Source organism: Sus scrofa, chromosome 3 (assembly GCF_054392235.1).
Source record: "Sus scrofa isolate SSC_HxYL_T2T_F1_AM1 chromosome 3, Sscrofa_HxYL_maternal_Yorkshire_Landrace_v2.0, whole genome shotgun sequence".
NCBI lineage: Eukaryota > Metazoa > Chordata > Mammalia > Artiodactyla > Suidae > Sus > Sus scrofa.
In genome coordinates, this window is record NC_139385.1 from 6,283,530 (window position 1) to 6,303,043 (window position 19,514).

Sequence of the window (19,514 nt, forward strand, 5' to 3'; positions counted from 1 at the left end):
CCGGCCAGTTTTCCCTCCCCACCCCGCCCTCCCTTCACGCCCCGCCGCCGCCGCGAGGACCGGGGACCTCAGGGAGGCCAGACTGTCCCACGCGCCGCCTGAGCCGGGGCTCGCCCGCCCGCTGCCGGGCAACAGAGCTCGTAGTCCCTCTACCCCCGGCCAGGGGAGGCGCGTGAGCCTGCCAGTCACCCCCCGGGAAGCGAGGGCAAAAGGAAAGAGCGGCTCTGGAATTCTATACAGGCAGAGATGCGGACACCTAAGAAAACAGCGCAATCTCCACGCCTGTTGGGGCGGGGCTCTGCGAGGACCTCATCCTGAAGTGATCGCCTGGGAAGCCGAGGCGTTGGTTAAAGAAGGGGTAGCCGACGGCGACGGAGGTTTTGGTGTGTGTTTTTACTCTGTTCTCGGGTGTCTTGGTAGCGGCTGGGGCCGGGGATCGGAGGTCTGCGTTGGCCCAGAGAGCGATCTAAACAGCTGAACTGGGATGGGTTCGGGCCTCTGGACCAAGCGGTCGACGTGAGTTCCCGAGAAGAGGCGGCTCCTTGCTGGTTTGGCCGGAAGGATGGGAGGTTTGGGGGTTCTCTTTTAGGCTTTTTTCCCTTTTTTTCCCCATGCTTTCCGCCGAGAACGTTTTTTTTTTAAATATTGCTTATTTTTGTAAGCCCGATTCAGAAGCTGTCGTCTTTCTGAGCCTTTCTTAACTACCCGGGCTGTAAGGTCTTCCTCCCTTCCTCTGAACGCCTTTCCGCTCGTCGCCTCTCCCGAGCGCTACCACCTCTTTACCGCCCCACACCTGCTGCTTCTTGCTCTAGTTACCTCTTATTTGTTGCCTCCCCTGGGAGGCCTCCTCTGACTCCCAGGCTGGACCAGGCCCTCAAATCTCCTGGGTCACAGCAAAGCGGTCATTCCTCTGTGTTTGTCCTCCCAGCCGGTGCGCGTTGGGACACGGACCAGATTCCATCCATCTCTAGCTTCCGAGCGGGGGAGACCAGTACAGAGACCTCTGATCTGAGAGTCAGGAGCCCCTGACAGAGTCAGACTCTGCTAGTTCTCAGGCCTGTGCGATCCTGAGTTTTCCTCTTGTTAATCGGTCCTCATCTGTAAGGTTGTTTCTGAGAATTCTTGAAAGGACGGGGGGCGGGGCTTTGTGAACTTGTCAGGCCTACAAGTAACTGAACGAATTTGGGAGAGGGGAGTCTGGTATGCTTAAAAATAAAAGATAACTAACCTGAGTTTTCTTTGCCAGCCAAGAGATGCTATGTGGTTTGATAATGATTTCCTATGTAAGATTTGGAGTGGTCCATTGTATGGGCTTTACATGACTTGCCTTTCTGTAGTATGCTTGTTGGGTTCAAAAGAGACCTTGGCAATCCCGATGATACACCTCCCTCGTTTTACAGACAAGAGGAAGTGCCAGAAAGGGAATGTAACCTACCCCAAAGTCACAGCTGGTCAAGAACCTAAGCCTGTAACTGAAGAGGCCAGAGATCTTGGGAAAGAGACCCTAAGGTAACTTTGGTTTTACACTTTTTCCTTTTATTTTTTATTTTTTTTAATTTTTTGTCTTTTTGCCGTTTCTTGGGCCACTCCCGCAGCATTTGGAGATTCCCAGGCTAGGGGTCGAATCGGAGCTGTAGCTGCCAGCCTATGCCAGAGCCACAGCAACGTGGGATCTGAGCCGCATCTGCAACCTACACCACAGCTCACGGCAACGCCAGATCGTTAACCCACTGAGCAAGGGCAGGGATCGAACTCGAAACCTCATGGTTCCTAGTCGGATTCGTTAACCACTGCACCTCGACAGGAACTCCTCACTTTTTCCTTTTTAAACACTTACGTTCCTTACTCTCTCAATCATAGTCTTCCTCACACTGTGTTGTAATTCCCCTTTTAACTCTTTTTTTGGCCAGGGATAGACATTTCCTGTGTAAGTTCCCAGGCTAGGGATTGAACCCACAGCACAGCAGCGACCTGTGCCACAGCAGTGACACCACCAGGGAACTGCTCCTTTTTCACTTTTTATGTCCTTGCTAGACTATCACCTTCTCAGGGACAGTGTGTGCATCTTATTCTTTGTTCCGTGTTTCCCAGTACAGAGAGCTGTTCATAGTTGATATCAGTTAATGCTAACAGTCAAAACGTCTGAAGCACACGTTAAATGCCAGGCATGGTACCTATAATTATGTCTTCACAAAGGCCCTATAAAGTAGATTCTGTTATCCCCTATTTGCACACGAGGAAACAGATTTAGGAACATGAATGTGCACCAAAGTTGTGGCTTGTGAAGTCCCTTGGGGATCTGAGGCTCAGAAACCAATACATTTAATATTTTCCCCCCATAGATCTTTGCAAATTATCTTCTGGAGAAAAAATGCCTAAAGTCAAAAGAAGCCGGAAAGCTCCCCCAGATGGCTGGGAGTTGATTGAGCCAACACTGGATGAATTAGATCAAAAGATGAGAGAAGGTAAGTGGGGGAGTTCCTGTCTGGATGGGCTCTGTCCAAGGGCCACAGGCTTTGATGCCTGTGGGGCCAGGCATAAACCCAGGTATAAATGGGAAGAGACAGGCTGCACCACTGTGGCCTCTTGATGCTATTTTGTTTGCTTATTAATTCACAGGAATGCTATCAATGCCAGAAAGTAAGATAATACTAGAGAAAAGGGCCTCAAAAAATTTGGGGGCCAACTTGAATATAAAAGCTTTATATATATAGGAGATATAGGGTGTCCCCTCTGTGGTGCAGTGGGTTAAGGATCTGGTGTTGCCGTAGCTGTGACTCAGATTTGATCCATGGCCTGGGAACTTCCATATGCTGTGGGTGCCCCCCCCCCAAAAAAAAACAGCTCTAGGAAATATAGATCAAATAATCTACCTATAATTACTTACTATATTAGTTGGGTGTTTATCTAAAATTGTACAAAATATATCTGTTTGGGAAAACATTTTTATTTGGATTTTTCTCATGGGTCTGTTTTCATCGTCACTTTGTTTTTGCATCCTCTGCCAGTTTTCCAGAACGTATCACCTTCACTTTCATCTGAATGTTGCGTGATCCTGCACCTGGTGAATCACTGCAGTGTGCACTTTTGGGAAATGTGATCTGAAGCCACATCTGTTGGCCCTATCACAGTATCATCACTTAGTGAATTACTTTTAAAGCGATTTTTTTATTTCAGGTTTTTGGTAACTAATCTAACCCTTGTTATGAAGTCTTACCTCCAGCAGTGGTTACTAAGTGGGTGTTAAATTACTTTGCTTCTGGAGTTCCCACTGTGGCACAGTGGGTTAAGAATCTGAGTGCAGCAGCTCAGGGTGCTGCAGAGGTGCAGGTTCAATCCTTAGTCGGTGCAGTGGGTTAAAAGGATCCAGGATTGCTACAGCTGCAGTGTAGGTCTCAGATGCGACTCATATTCAGTCCCCGGCTGGGAACTTCATATGCCAGTGTGGCCATAAAAAAAGAGTGAAAAAAATTACTTTGCTTCCTTTTTTCAAAGTTGACTGTATCAGGTAAGTCCTGTTAACTATCCAGAACTTGCAAGGTCACCTTGGACGGAGAAATTTCTTCCCCCCAAAAGATCTTTTTTCAAAATAGAATAACTTGGAAATTGCTATAATAAAGGAGATTATATGAGTCCTTGAAAATAAATTTACTTCCTTTTTCAAGAGATGACTTTTTGGAGTGAGAACATGTAGACAAACGTGATGTTCTTTCTCTTGTTTTTTTGTTTGTTTTTGGCCACACCCTGCATCCCAGCACTGCAGAGATACCACCGATCCCATTGCACCACAGCAGGAACTCCTAAGGATTTATTCTTTACCCCTACTTATTAAAAAAAAACCAAAACTATATCCTATGCAGACTAACCCTACCCCCAACAATGAACATACGTGTTTTCTCTCCAGCTGAAACAGAACCTCACGAGGGAAAGAGGAAAGTGGAATCTCTGTGGCCCATCTTCAGGATCCACCACCAGAAAACCCGCTATATCTTTGACCTCTTCTATAAGCGGAAAGCCATAAGCAGAGGTAGTTGGCCAAATTCTCTCTCCGCCTGCCCAACTTAGTGGCTTTCAGATTTATTTAAGTAATTCTTGAAACTTTGTCTCGCCACCCCTAAAAGGGAAGGGGCCAGTATTGGTTAAGTGCTCTTTTTCAGGAAGCCTAGTGACGGCTAGGGCGGGAGAGCTGTCACGCCACCGTCTGACGCCCTTTCCCCGTCCCTCTGACAGAACTGTATGAGTACTGTATTAAAGAAGGCTACGCAGACAAAAACCTGATCGCAAAATGGAAAAAGCAGGGATATGAGAACCTCTGCTGCCTGCGGTGCATCCAGACACGGGACACCAATTTTGGGACGAACTGCATTTGCCGGGTCCCCAAAAGCAAGCTGGAAGTGGTAATGTCTCCACCCCCATCACGTGTGACAAGCGAGTTGAGGGTCCTTTCAGTTCAGGATTCTGCCCTGCTTGACCCCGGGGGGTTATACTTTGCTGGGCCGGATTAGTTCTGCGGCCAGGTGTCTTGCTGACCATCCCCTGGGAGCGAGTGCCTCTGTTGAGGAATTTGCCAGCCAGTTTGCAGTAATTATCTCAGGTCTGGGGTCAGCTCCTCAGCCGTCTCAACTCCTCCCTTTGGGCAAGTTATCGGATCCCTTTCCCCACTTGCGGAATGGGGGTGATGGGTAGCCTCCCAAGGGCCTGGGAGGGCGGGCCGGTCAGGGGAGATGGCCCTTTCCCTTCAGTGCTTCCTTTTAGCTGCCCTTTTTCCAGGCCTCTTTTTCCTCCCAGTGACACTTAACTGTTACCATCGCTGCATTTCTCCTCAGAACTTTCTGTTCCAAAACCAGCTGGCTGGCTCGGAATGTGCCACTGAGCTCCGCCCAGTGGAGCCGCAGGAGGCAGAGAAGGGTTTCTGCGCTGTGGCCCTTGGGTGCGGCCCCTTGGCTGCCCGCAGTGGCCCTGCTGGGAGTACAGGCCAGATGCCGTCTTTTGCAGGGTCCTTCGTGCTGCAGTGCTAGTTGGAGTTTGTAGAGCTTTGGCTCTGGGCTAGGGGCTTTAGCTCAGCAGGGAGCTCTGTCTCCCTGAATCATCTGGAAGCTCATGGATGGGCGTGCTGAGCAGTGGCGAGCCGGTCAGGGGGCAGGGCACGGGGACATCCAGCTACCCCCCCGACCCATGGCCAGCACAGAACCTCCTTCAGATTTAGTTGCTTAGAAGGTCTTGCTTCTCCAAAAAAGAGGAAAAAGGAAAATAAGCACCATTGCACTGGGGCCTTCCGTCTGCGGGCAGGTCCCTGGACACACCTGGTCTTGGGGACAAGACCATTCTGCTGCCATACACATTCGGGTACACACCCTTCTCCCCACACTCCCACTGGAAAGTTCCCCAGCTCAGAGGAGGCCTTGAGGCCCCCACTGAGCCCCCTGAGCAGCAGCAGACCCGCCTCCAGCTCAATGTGGGGTGTATCTTGTTTGCTTCCCAGAATAACAAGAATCACTCATGCAGATTTTTTCCTCCCTTTTTGGGGAGCATGTATATATATTGAATTTGCATAAATGAAACACACAGAGATATAACTTTAGTGTCAACAGCAGCTATTTCCATCTTCGTGAGGGAACTGGATTTTCTCCATCCAGAACTGTCACAGAGGGATTCTGAGAGGTGTCCTGCGGGGAGTGAAGGTCCCAGGGCCACCCTTGCCAGGAGGGTTCCTGCATGTGGCATGTGGCAGGCCTGGTGTCTCAGCCGTCCTCTCTCCGCAGGGCCGGATCATTGAGTGCACACACTGCGGCTGCCGGGGCTGCTCTGGCTGAAGCCCTCGGACCCTGACCCTTCTCTGCGCTGGACCGCGGACTGTGCAGGTTTCTGCCTGTCACGCCACCCGTTGCCTGGGAGCAACTCCTCCTGCAGAGCGCTACCCAGGCCCGAGGAGGAGCACAGTCTCTGTGTGACAGCTTTGCTGTGCATCTGCGGTGATTTATAGAAATAAAAACTTTTAAACCTTTTGGGCCCTGCATTGCTTCTTTCAGAGCCAGCAGTGTGCGGAGCCCAGGGGGAGAGGGCCAGGCCCTGGAGACCAGATGCCTTAGGACTCAATCCTGACTCCACTTCACAGGTGCTGAGGGATCCTGAGCAAATTCACTGTCCTTGTCAGTGATGGGGGTGACCACCTCTCAGGCGTGGATGGCCTGAGATAATGTGCCAAGGTGGCCCAGGCTGTTCTTGGACTTGCCATGAACCTGGGCACCCTGGGCCCAGGGTCTGTCCTCAGAACAGTGCCTCCCAAATGCTGCAGCTCTTACTCTGGCCCAGACCTTCCCCTCATGCTTGCAGCTATACCAGTACCTTCACATGTCTTTAAAGCAAAGGGGACTCCTGGGGCTCCCACAGAGCACCGTGAAGGCCGCGCACTTGTTCCGACTCTGCTGGAGGTCCCCCAGGGTCTCCCCATCACCTGTCCCCAAGGCCTCTGTGCACATCAGCCATAGTGACGGTGTCTTGGTCTCCCTTTGGTTTGGTCCGAAACTTCTGCCACGGGTGGGGGGTTTCCTCGGCTGGCATCACTTTCAGCCACTGCTTGTAATAAGCTCGGAAGCCATCGATCTTCTCCAAGTAGGTGTTTTTCCCTTTGTACTGCAATTGGGAAAGCGTGGGGTTCCAGGGTTCAGAGGGGCCATGGTAACGCATTGCATGTGCCTCCAGCAAACCCCATACTACGGCAGCTGGCTCAGGCTTCAGGTGGTTGAGGTGGGGGGCAGAAAGCTGTTCAATGCCGAGGAGTGGACAGCAGACGGCAGACCCAGGTGCCCACCTGCTAACAATCCTTCCTAAACCTGTGCTCTGTGCCCTACACCCAGGGATGGCGCCCCAGCCCTCCAAAGCCACCAACTCTGCCTCCAGCGTCTGCTGAGTATCTTCTCAGCACTGCTGTAGGGCCTCTGGAGAGGTGGCAAGAAAAGAAGGAAACAAGATGTGCCAGGCAGATACCAGGAGAAAGCTGGTAGCGGAACACAGAAAAGGGACAAAAGAGTATGAGATAAAGACTCAGACTTTACCACCTGATAAAAGGGTTGATTCAAAAAATTTCAAGCATCTACAAGTTCCTGTTGCAGCTCAGTAGAAACGAATCTGACTAGCATCCATGAGGACGCAGGTTCGATCCCTGGCCTCGCTCAGTGGGTAAGGATGGGTTAAGGATCCGGCGTTGCCGTGAGCTGTGGTGTAGGTCACAGGTGTGGCTTGGATCCTGCGTTGCTGTGGCTGTGGTGTAGGCTGGCGTCTACAGCTCCAATTCGATCCCTAGCCTGGGAATCTCCATATGCTGTGGGTGAGGCCCTATAAAAGAAAAAAAAAAAAAATTAACAATTCTAAACTTGTACCTGACACAGCTAAAAGTACATGAAGCAAAAAAGTGCCAGTCATAAACACAAGTCAGTCCACTTGCGGGAGGATGAACGTGTGATGCACACAGTTTGCTTCAGGCTCTGGTGGTCGGGTGACTGATTAAACCTAGTGGGCCCTACACAGTCAAGAGACAACCCATTAACTACAAGATACTTGCAACAAGGAACCAACAAAAGACTAGTGTGCAGAATACATAGAGAACTCTGAGGAATCGAAAAGACCATCAGCAATTCAAATGCCCAGCTATGCCCTCTGCCTGGCAGACCAGACAATAGGCGGACAGCCTCCACCTCTAAGGGTTCCAAGTTCCCCAGAGTGAGTGTCACACAGGTGCAGGTGGAGGTAGGGGCTGCGAAACGTGGTGAAAAGGAAAGGTGTATGGAGGCAGCCAGCAGGGCCCCTCTGAGAAAAGAGCCATCTAAGCCGAGACCTACAGAACGAGGAGGAACCAGCAAGGGAGTCTGTTCAAGGTGGAGGGAAGTGGCTGCGGTTACCCAGAAATGGCCAAAGGCTGTGGGACTGACAGTGAACCCAGGGGGCGGCCGAGATGGAATGAGCCAGGAGGACAGGGACGCACAGGCTGCGGTCTGAGGAGCCTGGGGTTTGCCCCGAGGGAAGCCGCTGACCACTGAAAGCAACGGGAGGGGAGGGGAGGGGCGCGCTGGGCAGGGAGGCGAGGGCCTGGTCGGAGCAGGGGGCGCATACCCGGTCAAAGGCGGGAGGGTACTGGGCCGCGAACTCCAGCTGGCGGATGACCACCTCGTTCGCCGGGACGCCGCTCCGCCTCATGTCCCTGAGGACGTCGATGAGATAGGAGTAGTCCAGCCTCTTGACGGCCGCGCTGATGAGGGCGCTGTAGATGTGGGTGTTGGGGGTCGTCCCGGCTTTCTGGAAGGTCACGCACGATCGGTCAGAGGACAGCGGCAGGTGGGAGAAAGCAGCCAGCTGTGGCACGCTGGGCTTGGGGAGCTGCCCTGCCCGTCAGGCCTGCTCTGCAGACCAGCCTCCGGGGACAGGAAGGGCAGAACCTCAGAGCGACAACGGGCTCTACTCCCCCCTCCAAAAGGAAAGCACGTGTGCCCTGCTCCGGGGGTCCATCCCAGCCGGCCTCGGACCCCAGCCCAGCCCTGAGAACCTTGGCGAGGAAGTAGATCGGGGACCCACCCGGTAACCTGTGGGCGTGGGTTTACTGCACCCTGGCCCCCAAGAATTCTGGTACACTCAGCTCCCACCACACGCTCCATCACTCTAGAGGGCTGCGGCCGGACCTGTCCCCCCGCCCTCGATCTCACCCCAGTGCCACCACCGTGAAGACAGCAACACCCTGGCTCTCCACACCCATCCTCACAGCGCCTCGCCAAGGTCTCCCTTCTCCCAGTGGGGCCCGTGACCACTCTCCACTTGAGGCTAGAGCACCCCACTCTCCCAGCCCTCCCCCTAGTCCACCCCGAGTGCCCAGGCCTTGGGGTTTCAGGGAGGCCCTCACGTCCCCCCACCCAGCTTTCTTCCTCAGCACCACGGGGCCCGCCCAAGCTGCGCCTGCTCACCTTCATGTCTGCAAGCAGCTGCAGACCATCCCCTGGCCTGCGGCACCCGATGGCCAGGTTGCAGAATGTCTGCATGTTGGGGACGAGTCCCCTCTTTGCCAGGACTGGCAGCAGTGCCTGTGGGGACAGACGTGGCATCACAGTAAGCTGTAACTGACCAGCCGTGGCAAGAGCCTTCTGGCTGGACACTAGAGATCCCAGGGCGCGGCTCTGCTCCCAGGCCTCGTGGCCCCTCTGCTGACCACACTGGGCCTGGCCTGGTGTCCTGCCCAGCCAGCTCCCAGGGCCCTGCTCCCCAGAATTCTGCTCTGCAAGTGTGCCCTGCTTCCAACCTGTCTCCAACAGCCCATCCCTTCTCTGGATGCCCTTCACAGCCCTGCGCCCCTCGGCTCCTCTCTGGCCAACAGCCATCCCTGCATGGTGGCGTCCTGACATGTGGCGGGGAGACAGAGCCAAGGACAATGTGGGAAGCATGGGCTGAGGGAGGGAAGAAGAGATCAGGCCGGGTCCCAGGCAAGGGCTCTAGAGAAAGGCGAGCTCTGCACTGCGGGCCCGAGGGCAGACGCTGTCCCTGTCGTTGTTGATGCTCAGAAGAACCCAGGTCAGCGCCTCTGGCAGAAAGGGCCTCAGAAACACGCATGAATGGACAAGATCCCGTGCAGGCCCTGGGGTCCCCACCTGTGAAACGGGGAAAGCCACAGACCAGCAGCGCCTCCTGTGGTCAAGTAAAGAGTGAATGAACATGTGAGGTCCGAGGAGGGGGTGCTCAGGAGCCACCAGCCTCTCAGGCTACGTGTCCCCCGACCCCGCCCCACCGTATGCCTCATCAGTACGAGGACACGAGGACACATCTGTGTCTGCGTCTCACCACTGGGAGCGCCTGGGGAGGGTGGCTGTGCACTACTCGATTCTGACTTTCTCACCCAGGCCCAGGCCCACACAGGCGCTGGGACACTCTGGGCACCCACTGCAGGAGTGGACGGCTCACCGGGCGGGGAGGGCCGGAGGAGGGGCCCCAGGGAGCCCTGTGCCGCCCCCGAGCCCCTCACCTTCGCCCCCTCCAGGTCGCCCAGCTTGCTCTTCTTCCTCATCAGCGTGTGGAAGAAGGTCAGGTCGGCCTCCACCTGGTGCGTGTCCAGGAGGGTCAGCAGCGAGGACTCGGCGGGGCTGCCGGGCTCCACCAGCTCAGCCAGCAGCGTGAGGGTTTTGATGTCAGGCTGAAGCCCGTGCTCTGCCATCTTGCCCAGGAAACCCTCCAAGCCCCCCATCAGGGCCAGCCTGTCTGCTGGGGTAGTCACAGTCCCAAAGGAGACCACAGCTGAGGAGACGGCCCCTGGAGCCAGGAGGTTGGCCTCCAGCCCCTGGAGAGGTGGCTGCGGGGCCACAGAGCTGAGGGCCACTGTGTGCTCAGGCTCTGCCTTGGTTTCCACCCCAGGCTGGGCCTTGCTGGCGGATCTGGCCTCCTGAGGCTCCGGCGGCCCCTCAAAGGCCTGAGAAGGTTCCAGAAATAGCTGTCTCTCCAGGGCCTCCACGTGCAGCCTAGCTGACATGCTGTGGTCCACCTCGGCTCCAGCTCTCTGCCTTGCCCGCCGCCCACCTGCTGGGGGCTGGAGCAGGACCAGTTCCTCCCTGGGTCTCAGGAGCACTGCCGAAGCCACCTCTGGGTCCCCCAGGCCGCAGTCCCGAGCTGCCCCCAACAGCAGGTTGTAGCCATGCCGGCTCGGCTGGAGCCCCAGACTCAGCATCTGCCTCCACACCTGCCAAGAGAGACAAGTCTCAGCCCCGAGTTCCCTCCCTGATGGGCCTCAAGGCCACAAGCAGTCAGCAAACAGAGGGCATGGGAAAGACGCAAGGCTCTGGGCAACTAAGACCCCCAGCACCTGGGCGCTCTGGGAGCCTGTGTGGGGCACTGCGTGTCCCCTCACTCTGGCTCACCCAAAACTAGTGTCGCGGCTGCACCCCCTGCCTGCGTAGGGCCTGGACCGGGGACAGGCTTCGCCCTGGGTCTCTGCTGCCTTCCCTGTGCTGCCCTGGGGAGGGAAGAGCCCAGGCCGACCTAAGGACTGGATTCAGCCGCACCTCCTGAGCACCTACTGGGCGCCGCCCTGCTCAGCCTCCTCAGCTTCCTTGGGAAGACAGGGCGGGGCGGGCCGAGGGGGGCCTCAGCCAGGAAGAGCATCTCCCAAGCTGTGGGCCAGGCAGCTGTGGGTCCATCCTGGGCATCCCTGGATCCATCCCACAGCACGGTGTCTGGTACATTTGCGTGTTCTCCTTGGGGGGCACTGTGATAGCATGTGGGTCACTCCAGCACCAGGAGGCCACCCAAGGCTCAGGGGCCTCATTGGCTCCTCTGTCTGCGGGCTTGATGCAAGGCGAGCACACATGTGAGTGTGCAGGTGGGGGCTGGCCAGGCCCAGGTGGGCGCAGCGTGCAAGAGGACCGCTGCCCACTAGGCAGGGTCCTGAGGAGGGCACGGATCTTGGCAGCCACTCCCATGTGGAACGTGGACAGAACTGAGGTTTATCAGGGACAGAGATGCTATCCTGTGGCAACAGGGATTCTTGGTTCAAATCCCAGCTCTGCTCTTAGGGGCTGTGAGCCTCAGCCTCCTGTCTGTACAACGGAGCTAACGGTGCCCAGCTGAGCATCTTAACAAGTACGTGACACAAACCGACTGTGGGCATTAAAGACAATCTCTAACTAGGACAGATCCAGCTCAAGGATAGGGAGGAACAAGATCTTGTCTGGTTTTCATTCGAAAGCACCCAGAGGATGGCCAGAAGCCACTGTATCCAGGGGGTCTGCAGAGGGGAGGCACGTGGTCCAGAGCTGTCCCAGATAACTGGGGCTGTAAAACTGTGGGGACCCACTGCCTGGGGATCTTGCTGAAATGCCGATCTGGACGCACCAGGCCCCGGGGAGGCTGCTGCTGTGGGTCTGTGGACCCACCTTAAGTCAGAGCTTTCGGAGGGCTCCAGGTGCCTCCCACTGCCGAGCAGCTAGGAAAGCAGCTGTGGTGCCACTGCTAGGCCTGCCTCCCCCCTTGAAGAGGGGGCTACCCCAAGGGGTTAATTAGAGCAGCCTGTCTCAACTTCCATTTGTGTCTCTCAGGACGAAAGGCAGAGATGCCGAGTGGGGGATGGGCGAACAGGCCTGCAGGGACCGTAAGCTCAGGGTGTCTGGGCTGCCAGCGTCCTCAGTCGAGGGCAGCCGCGACCCTCCCCTGGCCATCTATAAAATGCGGGGAGCAGTGTGCTCTGGGAGGGCCGATATAAACACACCCAGCACAGGGCAGTAGCAGGTGCTCAAGAAACACAGGATCATCATTCGCACCCAATTCAGGCACAAAGGGCCAGCAAGAGGGGCAGAAAGCAGAGCCAGAAGGGACAGACCTGCAGGGCGTGTCGGAAACCCGTCTTCTTGTCCTGGATGCAGCCCATGAGCAGGTAACTGAAGGTCTCCTCCGTGACCGCGTGTCCCTTCTGGATGATCTCCTGGGGAGGGAACGAGAAGGGCCGCGTTGAGTCAAGGCCCAGGCCCGACAGGTCTGGCTCAGGCAGGGCACCCCCCAGGGCAGGCCCGGGACTGTGATTCTTGAAAGGGTGGGGCGTGAATCCGGCTCTGGGCTGCCTGACGGCGGCCTGCACTTCCTCCTCTTCTCCTTCCCAGGCCTCTCCCTGGCTCTGCTCCTGTCACCTCTGTGCAGCCCCTCTGCGAAGACTGCCCTAGCAGCCACTTTTAGTGCCTGTACACGAGGCTCTGGAATTGCAGAGAACAGGCTTCGGGTCCAAGCTGCACCGGTGGCCAGCTGTGGGAGCACAGGCAGGCGCTAGGCTCCCTAGTCTGAGTTTCCTCATCTGTGGAGTGGGGTTACAGAACCTGCATTCTGGAACCTTTGGAACCACCTCCTGTGGGCACTGACTCATCTTCAGCACTGTGAAGCCCACCCTCCCCCTGGCACCCTCACAGGGCTGGGGGCCCATCGGCCAGATCCAGGCCTCCAAGAGCAGGGTCCCATGGGATCCATCAGTGATCCCTTGAGCCCAGCACGGGGCCTGTCTCACCGCCCCTGAACTTTCCCGCATGAGGAACACAGAGGGCACAGCCTCACTCCTGCCAGGCCGGACTCCCTCCGAGCGGGGAGCAGGAGGGAAGGGACGTCCCACCTTAAACACATCCAGGCACATCCTGAGGTCTGCGCACCTGGCAGCCATCTTCAGCAGGGCGTGGTACGTTTTCAAGTTGAGCTGGAAGTTTCTGGCCTGAAGCTGCTGCCGTAGCTTCAGGGCGCTCTGCAGAGCAGAGTCCTTCCAGGGGGACTCGGCGCAGACGTTGAACAGGGCTGTGTAGGTGGCGTCTGAGGGCTCCAAGTCCCGCTTCTTCATCTGCAGAGATGGGGAGAAACCCCAGGATGCGCTGGACGCACAGGCGACAGCCACCCTGAGAGGAAGCTAGAGGACTCTGCTACCGCACCGAGCAGGCCTGGGGGGGCCCGGGCTGAGATGCTCTCGCAGCAGGCTCTTCCCGCCGCTCCCGCTCTGGCCAACCAGGCTGCCCTGACTGTTAAGAGCCACGGGGTGGATCTGGTCTGGGAAAGGGCGGGAGGGGGCAGTCAAACCCAGCTCCAGTGCTTACTGAGGGGTCGTGGGCAAGTTAGCTGCCACTGGAAAAACGGGGGTGATACGCTCACCCTGAAAGGCTGTTGCAAGAGAGAGTGTGGAGGGGGAGCACCCCCAACCTGTGCTGAGTCACAAACCCCATGGGGCCGCAAGCCGACCCTGTGCTATCAAGCCCTCCAGGAGACTGAGTATGAGAAGCTCCTGGGAAAGCCAAACACTCGTCATTCCCCAGATGCACCACCTGACCAGGGCAGGCCGCCACCTGCTGCAGAGTACACAGAACCCTGCGTTCAGGCCGCTGGGGCTCAGACCCCAACTCTAGCACTCTCGATAGGGGTAACCTTAGACACGGCCCTCATCCCTCCAGGCCACAGTGTTCTCATTTGAAAATCGAAGAGGGTGATGCCAACCTCAAGGTCGGGCAGAGGTTAAATTGCCCGCCCAGGGTAACGCACTAGCAGGTGACAAGGGCAGGATCTATACCCAGCTCTTTCAGGGGCCCGAAGCCCACGTTCTTGGAGCCTGCCCCCTGCCCCGTGCTCACGTCGTTGTACAGCCTGAAGGCCTTCTTCAGGTAGCCGGTCCGCCCGCAGCCCCCGATCAGCACCGTGTAGTTGCACTCGAGGGGCTGGAGTCGCTCCTCCTTCAGCATTTGCCTCTCAAACAGGTCCAGGGCCTCGACCAGCTGGGGAAGAGGCGGGGGGAGGGAGGACACGAGGGGTCAGGATGGCCTCAGAGGCCCTCAGCAGAGCAGCAGAGACGAGGCTGAGGGACCCTCCCCGAGCCCCAGCCCAGGCCCGCCCAGGAGCCCAACACCCACCCAGGGCCCCGGCCACCAGCCTCCGTAGCAAAGGGACTTCATGGTGGCTGGGAAGGAAAGCCCACCAGACTCCTACCACCTATGAGAGCTCTCGGCCCCACTGCCACGGGGGAACTCCCTGAGGACACGGCCAATGCCCAGGGGAAAGCAGATCTGAAGGAGGAGAGGAAGGCGCCACATGGCTGCCTGAGGGAACAGCCAGTGCAGAGGCCCTGAAGCAGGAGTGTGCCTGGGAGCTGGGGGAGCAGAGGGGAGGCTGAGGCTGCAGCAGAAGTGGAGGGGGAGATGCGGGCAGGGAGGTTAGGCGGGAGTGGGGAGGTGGTGGCAGGTCTGGCAGGCTCCACTGTGAGGACTTTGTTTATTCCTCAAACTTTCATTATGGGAAATTTCAAATACACACAAAAGTAGAGAAAACAGCGCTACTACAATGACCACTAATATTTGGCTAATCTTGTTTCGTGTATACTCTGCACCTCTCCTCCAAACTGAATTTTTAAGGCAAATTCAAAACTTTTTTTCTTTTTTTTTGGCTTTTCAGGACCATACCCACAGCATATGGAGGTTTCCAGGCTAGGGGTCCAATCAGAGCGGCAGCTGCCAGCCTACAGCACAGCGACTAGGGATGTGAGCTGCGTCTGTGACCTACACCACGGCGCGTGGCAACTCCAGATCCTTAACCCACTGAGCGGGGCCAGGGATCGAACCCGCAACCTCACGGTTCCTAGTTGGATCCACTGCACCAGGACGGGAACTCCTCAAAACATTTTATCATTTCATTCACAAAACCTTCCACACACACCTCCAAGAGATTTTTAATCATACACGGGCTGTCATGGTCAGGATTTAAGGAAGCGATTGCCATCAATGACTGGAATACACTGGGCGTGCTGGACAGAGGAGTGACGCCACCTGCTCTCTGTTTAACAGGACGGGCGAGGGTGGCGGGCACCGTGGGGAGCACAGTGACAAGTGTCATAAGCGCTGAGAGGGGCAATGAGAAGGCTGGGCCTGGGCAGTCAGGGGCAGGGTTGTGCGAAGTTGGGACTGGCAACATGTTGGAGCTAGAGCTGGTGAGAGAAGACTCAGGGGTGACCTGAAGGCATCTGGATCGGACAGATGGAATAATGAGGTCACCGTTTAGTGAGACAGAGAGAGTGTAGGGAATTCAAGGTGGGGAACAAAACTTCAGGCCACCGTGGGGAAGGGGAAGGGCGATGGTGAGGAGGCAGCTGGATGTACAGATCGGGAGTCCACGGGGTGGCCGGGCTGTGATCGATCGGGAAGGTGAGAACTGCATCGAGCAAGCTGGCGGGTCACCAGGGATGAGCCAAGACAGAGAGGAGACAGGAGCCCTGGGCATCCCGCCATTCAGCGATTATCGGGGTGGCCCCTCACAAACCACTGAGGCACAGGAGCCAAAGGTTCCCTACCTTTCCTTCCTTGATGAGCCGTTTGCACTGAAAGAAGTACCAGTAAGCGGTGTTTCTCGGTCCCTGCCATGATTTTGCCTCCAGTTCCCCCTCCTCATCTTCTCCGATACTCTGTTCCTTGAGCCGCAGGTTATACAGCTGGGCCGTGGATTTGTGGAACATTCTCCGGGAGGAGTACTTGTCAGACAGAGTCCCAAAGCTCTCCTCCTCCTCTTCCCCCTGGGCGGCTGCTGGGCTGGGCTGGCTCAGGTCAGGGCTGAGGCTGCCTGTGTTCTTCTGGCTCCCTTGGCCGAGGGGCCGCTGAGAGAGGGAGCTGCTGGAGGCTGCTGGCGCTGGCCGAATCAGCCATGCAGGCCCCTTCCTGCCTCCTGCCCACCTGGCTCCGAGAGGGTCAAGGCGGTGCAGGATGGACAGTCCCACTGGGCGGGGGCTGGAGAAGAGCCGGGCAACTCTCACAAGGTCCATCACTGGCGTTTTCCTCCAGGGCCTGGCATAGCAAGATAATGAAAGTCAATTCGAGTTCAAAGTCACAGAAGGCAGAAAAAAGACTGAGAAGCAAATACAAGTAAGAGCTCTGAGGTCAGGAGTTCCCGTCATGGTTCACCAGAAACGAATCTGACTAACACCCATGAGGACGCAGGTTTGACCCCTGGTCTTGCTCAGTGGATTAAGGATCCAGTGTTGCCGTGAGCCGTGGTATAGGTGCACTGCTATGGCTGTGGCATAGCCGGCAGCTATAGCTCCAATTTGACCTCTAGCCTGGAAACCTCCATACAGCTCGAGGGCAGCTCTAAAAAGACCGGGAAAAAAAAAAAAAAAAAAAAAAAGGAGCTCTGAGGTCAGAAAGCCTAGGCTCAGATTTCAGCTCTGCTCAAAAACTATCCCTGTGTCCCTGGGCACTAGCTGCTCTGGCCTCAGCCTCCTTCCCTGTAAACTGGGGTTAATGCTAACATCACACACACAGCACTGAAGCAATGGCTGAACCTCAGGTGTCAGTGTGCAGGTGCAGCGCAGTGAACACCCGACAGACCTCAACTATTGATCTGTACCATCAAGTCTCGATCTAAGTGACTGGGTGCTGAAGTCACAGCTGACCAAGCCCTGGCCAGAGCTGTGCAACTGGGCCTGTACCTGACCTTCCTGTGCCTCAACTTCTTCAGCTGTAAGATGAGGAGAATCCTACTCATTTAACTGCGATGCCATAAGGATTAAAGGAGATGTTTTTAGCATAGGGGTTTAACAGGTATTTTTAAAAGTGTACTATTATCATTTTTTAGGAAAAGAAATTGGCATTCTGGGCCTCTACACAAGAAAGCAATAACTTAAGCATTTCTCTGTTTTTGTTGTTTAGGGCCACACCTGAGGCATATGGAAGTTCCCAGGCTAGGGGTCAAAAAGGAGCTATAGCCGCTGGCCTGCACCACCGCCACAGCAATGTGTGATCCGAGCCACATCTGTGAGCTACACCACAGCTCACAGCAATGCTGGATCCTTAACCCACTGAGTGAAGCCAGGGATCGAAACTGCATCCTCATGTATCCTGGTTGGGTTTGTCACCATTGAGCCACAATGGGATCCCCTAATTTCACAATCTTTAAACTTTAACGTGACTACTTAAAAATTTTAAATTGCATTATGTGCTCACATTATATTTCTACCACACAGTGCTAGGCCAGAGATCCTGGTCTGCATACTCAAAACCCTTTAATAAAAAATATTAGAATAGGAGTTCCCGTCGTGGCGCAGTGGCTAACGAATCCGACTAGGAACCATGAGGTTGCGGGTTCGATCCCTGGCCTTGATCAATGGGTTGAGGATCCGGCGTTGCCGTGAGCTGTGGTGTAGGCTGGTGGCTACGGCTCCGATTAGACCCCTAGCCTGGGAACCTCCATACGCCGCAGGAGCGGCCCAAGAAATGGCAAAAAGACAAAAATATATATATATATATTAAAATAAAAAGCATGAACACGTTTTAAGGTCGGGTTATATTAAAGTTACCAATGAGAAGACCTCAGAGGTGACAGTAAATTCGACAGGTCAATAACTGAGAACCAAGGAGGGGAATGACATTCGCCCTGAAAACGTGCAGTGGGTGAGACTGGCTAGCTCTGGAAGGGGCTGGCTTTGAACCCAGGTCCATGGATGGTATCAGACAGCCTCTCTTGACCAGCACCCTAGTGACACTAGTGCAAAAGCCCTTTACATTCTGCACCTGGTGAGGCTCCACCAGAAATGTAATGTGAGCACGTACGTAACTTAAAATTTTCAAGTACCCACAGTAAAGAAAGTGTTTACATACATGAATTAAAACACAGAATTTTAATTACCGATATTGAAATAGGTGCCCCCATGTTTTTTTGTTTTGTTTTGTTTGTTTGTTTTGTCTTTTGTTGTTGTTGTTGCTATTTCTTGGGCCGCTCCCGCGGCATATGAAGGTTCACAGGCTAGGGGTCGAATCGGAGCTGTAGCCACCGGCCTACGCCAGAGCCACAGCAACGCGGGATCCGAGCCACGTCTGCAACCTCCACCACAGCTCACGGCAACGCCGGATCCTTAACCCACTGAGCGAGGCCAGGGATCGAACCCGCAACCTCATGGTTCCTAGTCGGATTCGTTAACCACTGCGCCACGACGGGAACTCCTGCCCCCATGTTTTTTAAACATGCCTTACTCGAATAGATGCTTCTTTTTCAACCATTAAATAACAACGTCGGATCGTCATCTTAAAACAGTATAAAAGTTTGTAGCAGGAGTTTCTGTTGTGGCACAGAGGAAACGAATCAGACTGGGAACCATAAGGTTGCGGGTTCGATCCCTGGCCTCGCTCAATGGGTTGGGGACCCCGCGTTGCCGTGAGCTGTGGTGTAGGTCCAAGATGTGGTTCGGATCTGGCGTTGCTGTGGCTGTGGTGTAGGCCGGCAGCAACAGCTCCGATTAGACCCCTCACCTGGGATCCTCCATAGGCCGCAGGTGCGGCCCTAAAAGAGCAAAGGACAAAAAAAAAAAAAAAAAAAAAAAAAGTAATTAAAAAAAATTTTTTTAATTAAAATAAAATAAAAAAAGTCTGTAGTAGCTGCAAAGACCCTGTCTCCAACCATCATTACACTCATCCCTACTTGAAACCACGACATCCTCTTGGGCACAGCGAACGCCCCTCGGTCAGTCGTGAAAGGGGCAATTTCGTTCTCCCCACCTGCCCAGATTAACAAACCGTATCGCAGACACGGGGCCCCGCCGCTCCCCAGACGCCCGGAGACCCTCAAGCTGACCCCTCTCCCAGGCTCCCCTCCAGAGGCTCCCCTCGATCCTCTGTTTCCTCAGCCGACCCAACGGCTCCGACCCTGGCTGCGACCCTCGCTGACCCTCTGGCCCGTCCCGACCCGGGGCCCGGGCTCCTGTGAGAGTCAAACAGGCACTCGCCCCAGGACTGCGGCCCAGTGAACGCGGCCCACCTCGGTCTCCGCCCGCGCCCCCTGCCCCGCGCCCGTCCCGCGTCACCCCTAGCGCCATCCCAGCCGCGCCTCGAACCCCGGCTCACCGTCCCCACCGCCTTCCCAGAGGAGCGCCTCGGCCGACCTCGCGCAGGCGCAGTCTCCGTCGCGAACTCCTGGCGCGCTAGGTTTCTTGGTCGCCGGCAGCGGCGAGGAGAGGTGAGAGTTCGGCGAGCGGCTAGCCGGGCCTAGCAGAGCCGCCT

General features: G+C 55.7%; 2 protein-coding genes across 9 annotated transcripts; one reads left to right on the forward strand and one right to left on the reverse strand.

Moving 5' to 3' along the window:
• The first annotated feature begins 294 nt into the window (after positions 1-294).
• Positions 295-6,005, forward strand: BUD31 (BUD31 homolog). 2 transcript variants are annotated; one of them, XM_003124312.5, is made up of 6 exons: positions 295-516; positions 1,401-1,509; positions 2,343-2,465; positions 3,905-4,027; positions 4,231-4,397; positions 5,763-6,005. In XM_003124312.5, exons 3-6 carry the CDS (start codon positions 2,372-2,374, stop codon positions 5,811-5,813), a joined length of 435 nt encoding a protein of 144 aa, XP_003124360.1. In that variant the 5' UTR covers positions 295-516; positions 1,401-1,509; positions 2,343-2,371; the 3' UTR covers positions 5,814-6,005. The 2 variants fall into 2 exon arrangements, with proteins under 2 accessions (XP_003124360.1, XP_003124359.1); XM_003124311.5 differs by having other exon boundaries at positions 295-383.
• Positions 5,578-19,399, reverse strand: PTCD1 (pentatricopeptide repeat domain 1). 7 transcript variants are annotated; one of them, XM_085016513.1, is made up of 10 exons: positions 19,319-19,399; positions 18,492-18,576; positions 15,821-16,307; positions 14,115-14,255; positions 13,118-13,336; positions 12,344-12,445; positions 10,001-10,708; positions 8,952-9,068; positions 8,110-8,292; positions 5,578-6,633 (listed from the first exon to the last, which is right to left on the reverse strand). In XM_085016513.1, the coding sequence occupies exons 3-10, from the start codon at positions 16,283-16,285 to the stop codon at positions 6,451-6,453; spliced, it is 2,118 nt and encodes a 705-aa protein (XP_084872639.1). In that variant the 5' UTR covers positions 16,286-16,307; positions 18,492-18,576; positions 19,319-19,399; the 3' UTR covers positions 5,578-6,450. The 7 variants fall into 7 exon arrangements, with proteins under 7 accessions (XP_084872639.1, XP_084872640.1, XP_084872638.1 ...); XM_085016514.1 differs by having other exon boundaries at positions 19,273-19,399; XM_085016512.1 differs by lacking the exon at positions 19,319-19,399 and adding an exon at positions 18,725-18,798 and having other exon boundaries at positions 18,492-18,677.
• Positions 19,400-19,514: the final 115 nt, after the last annotated feature.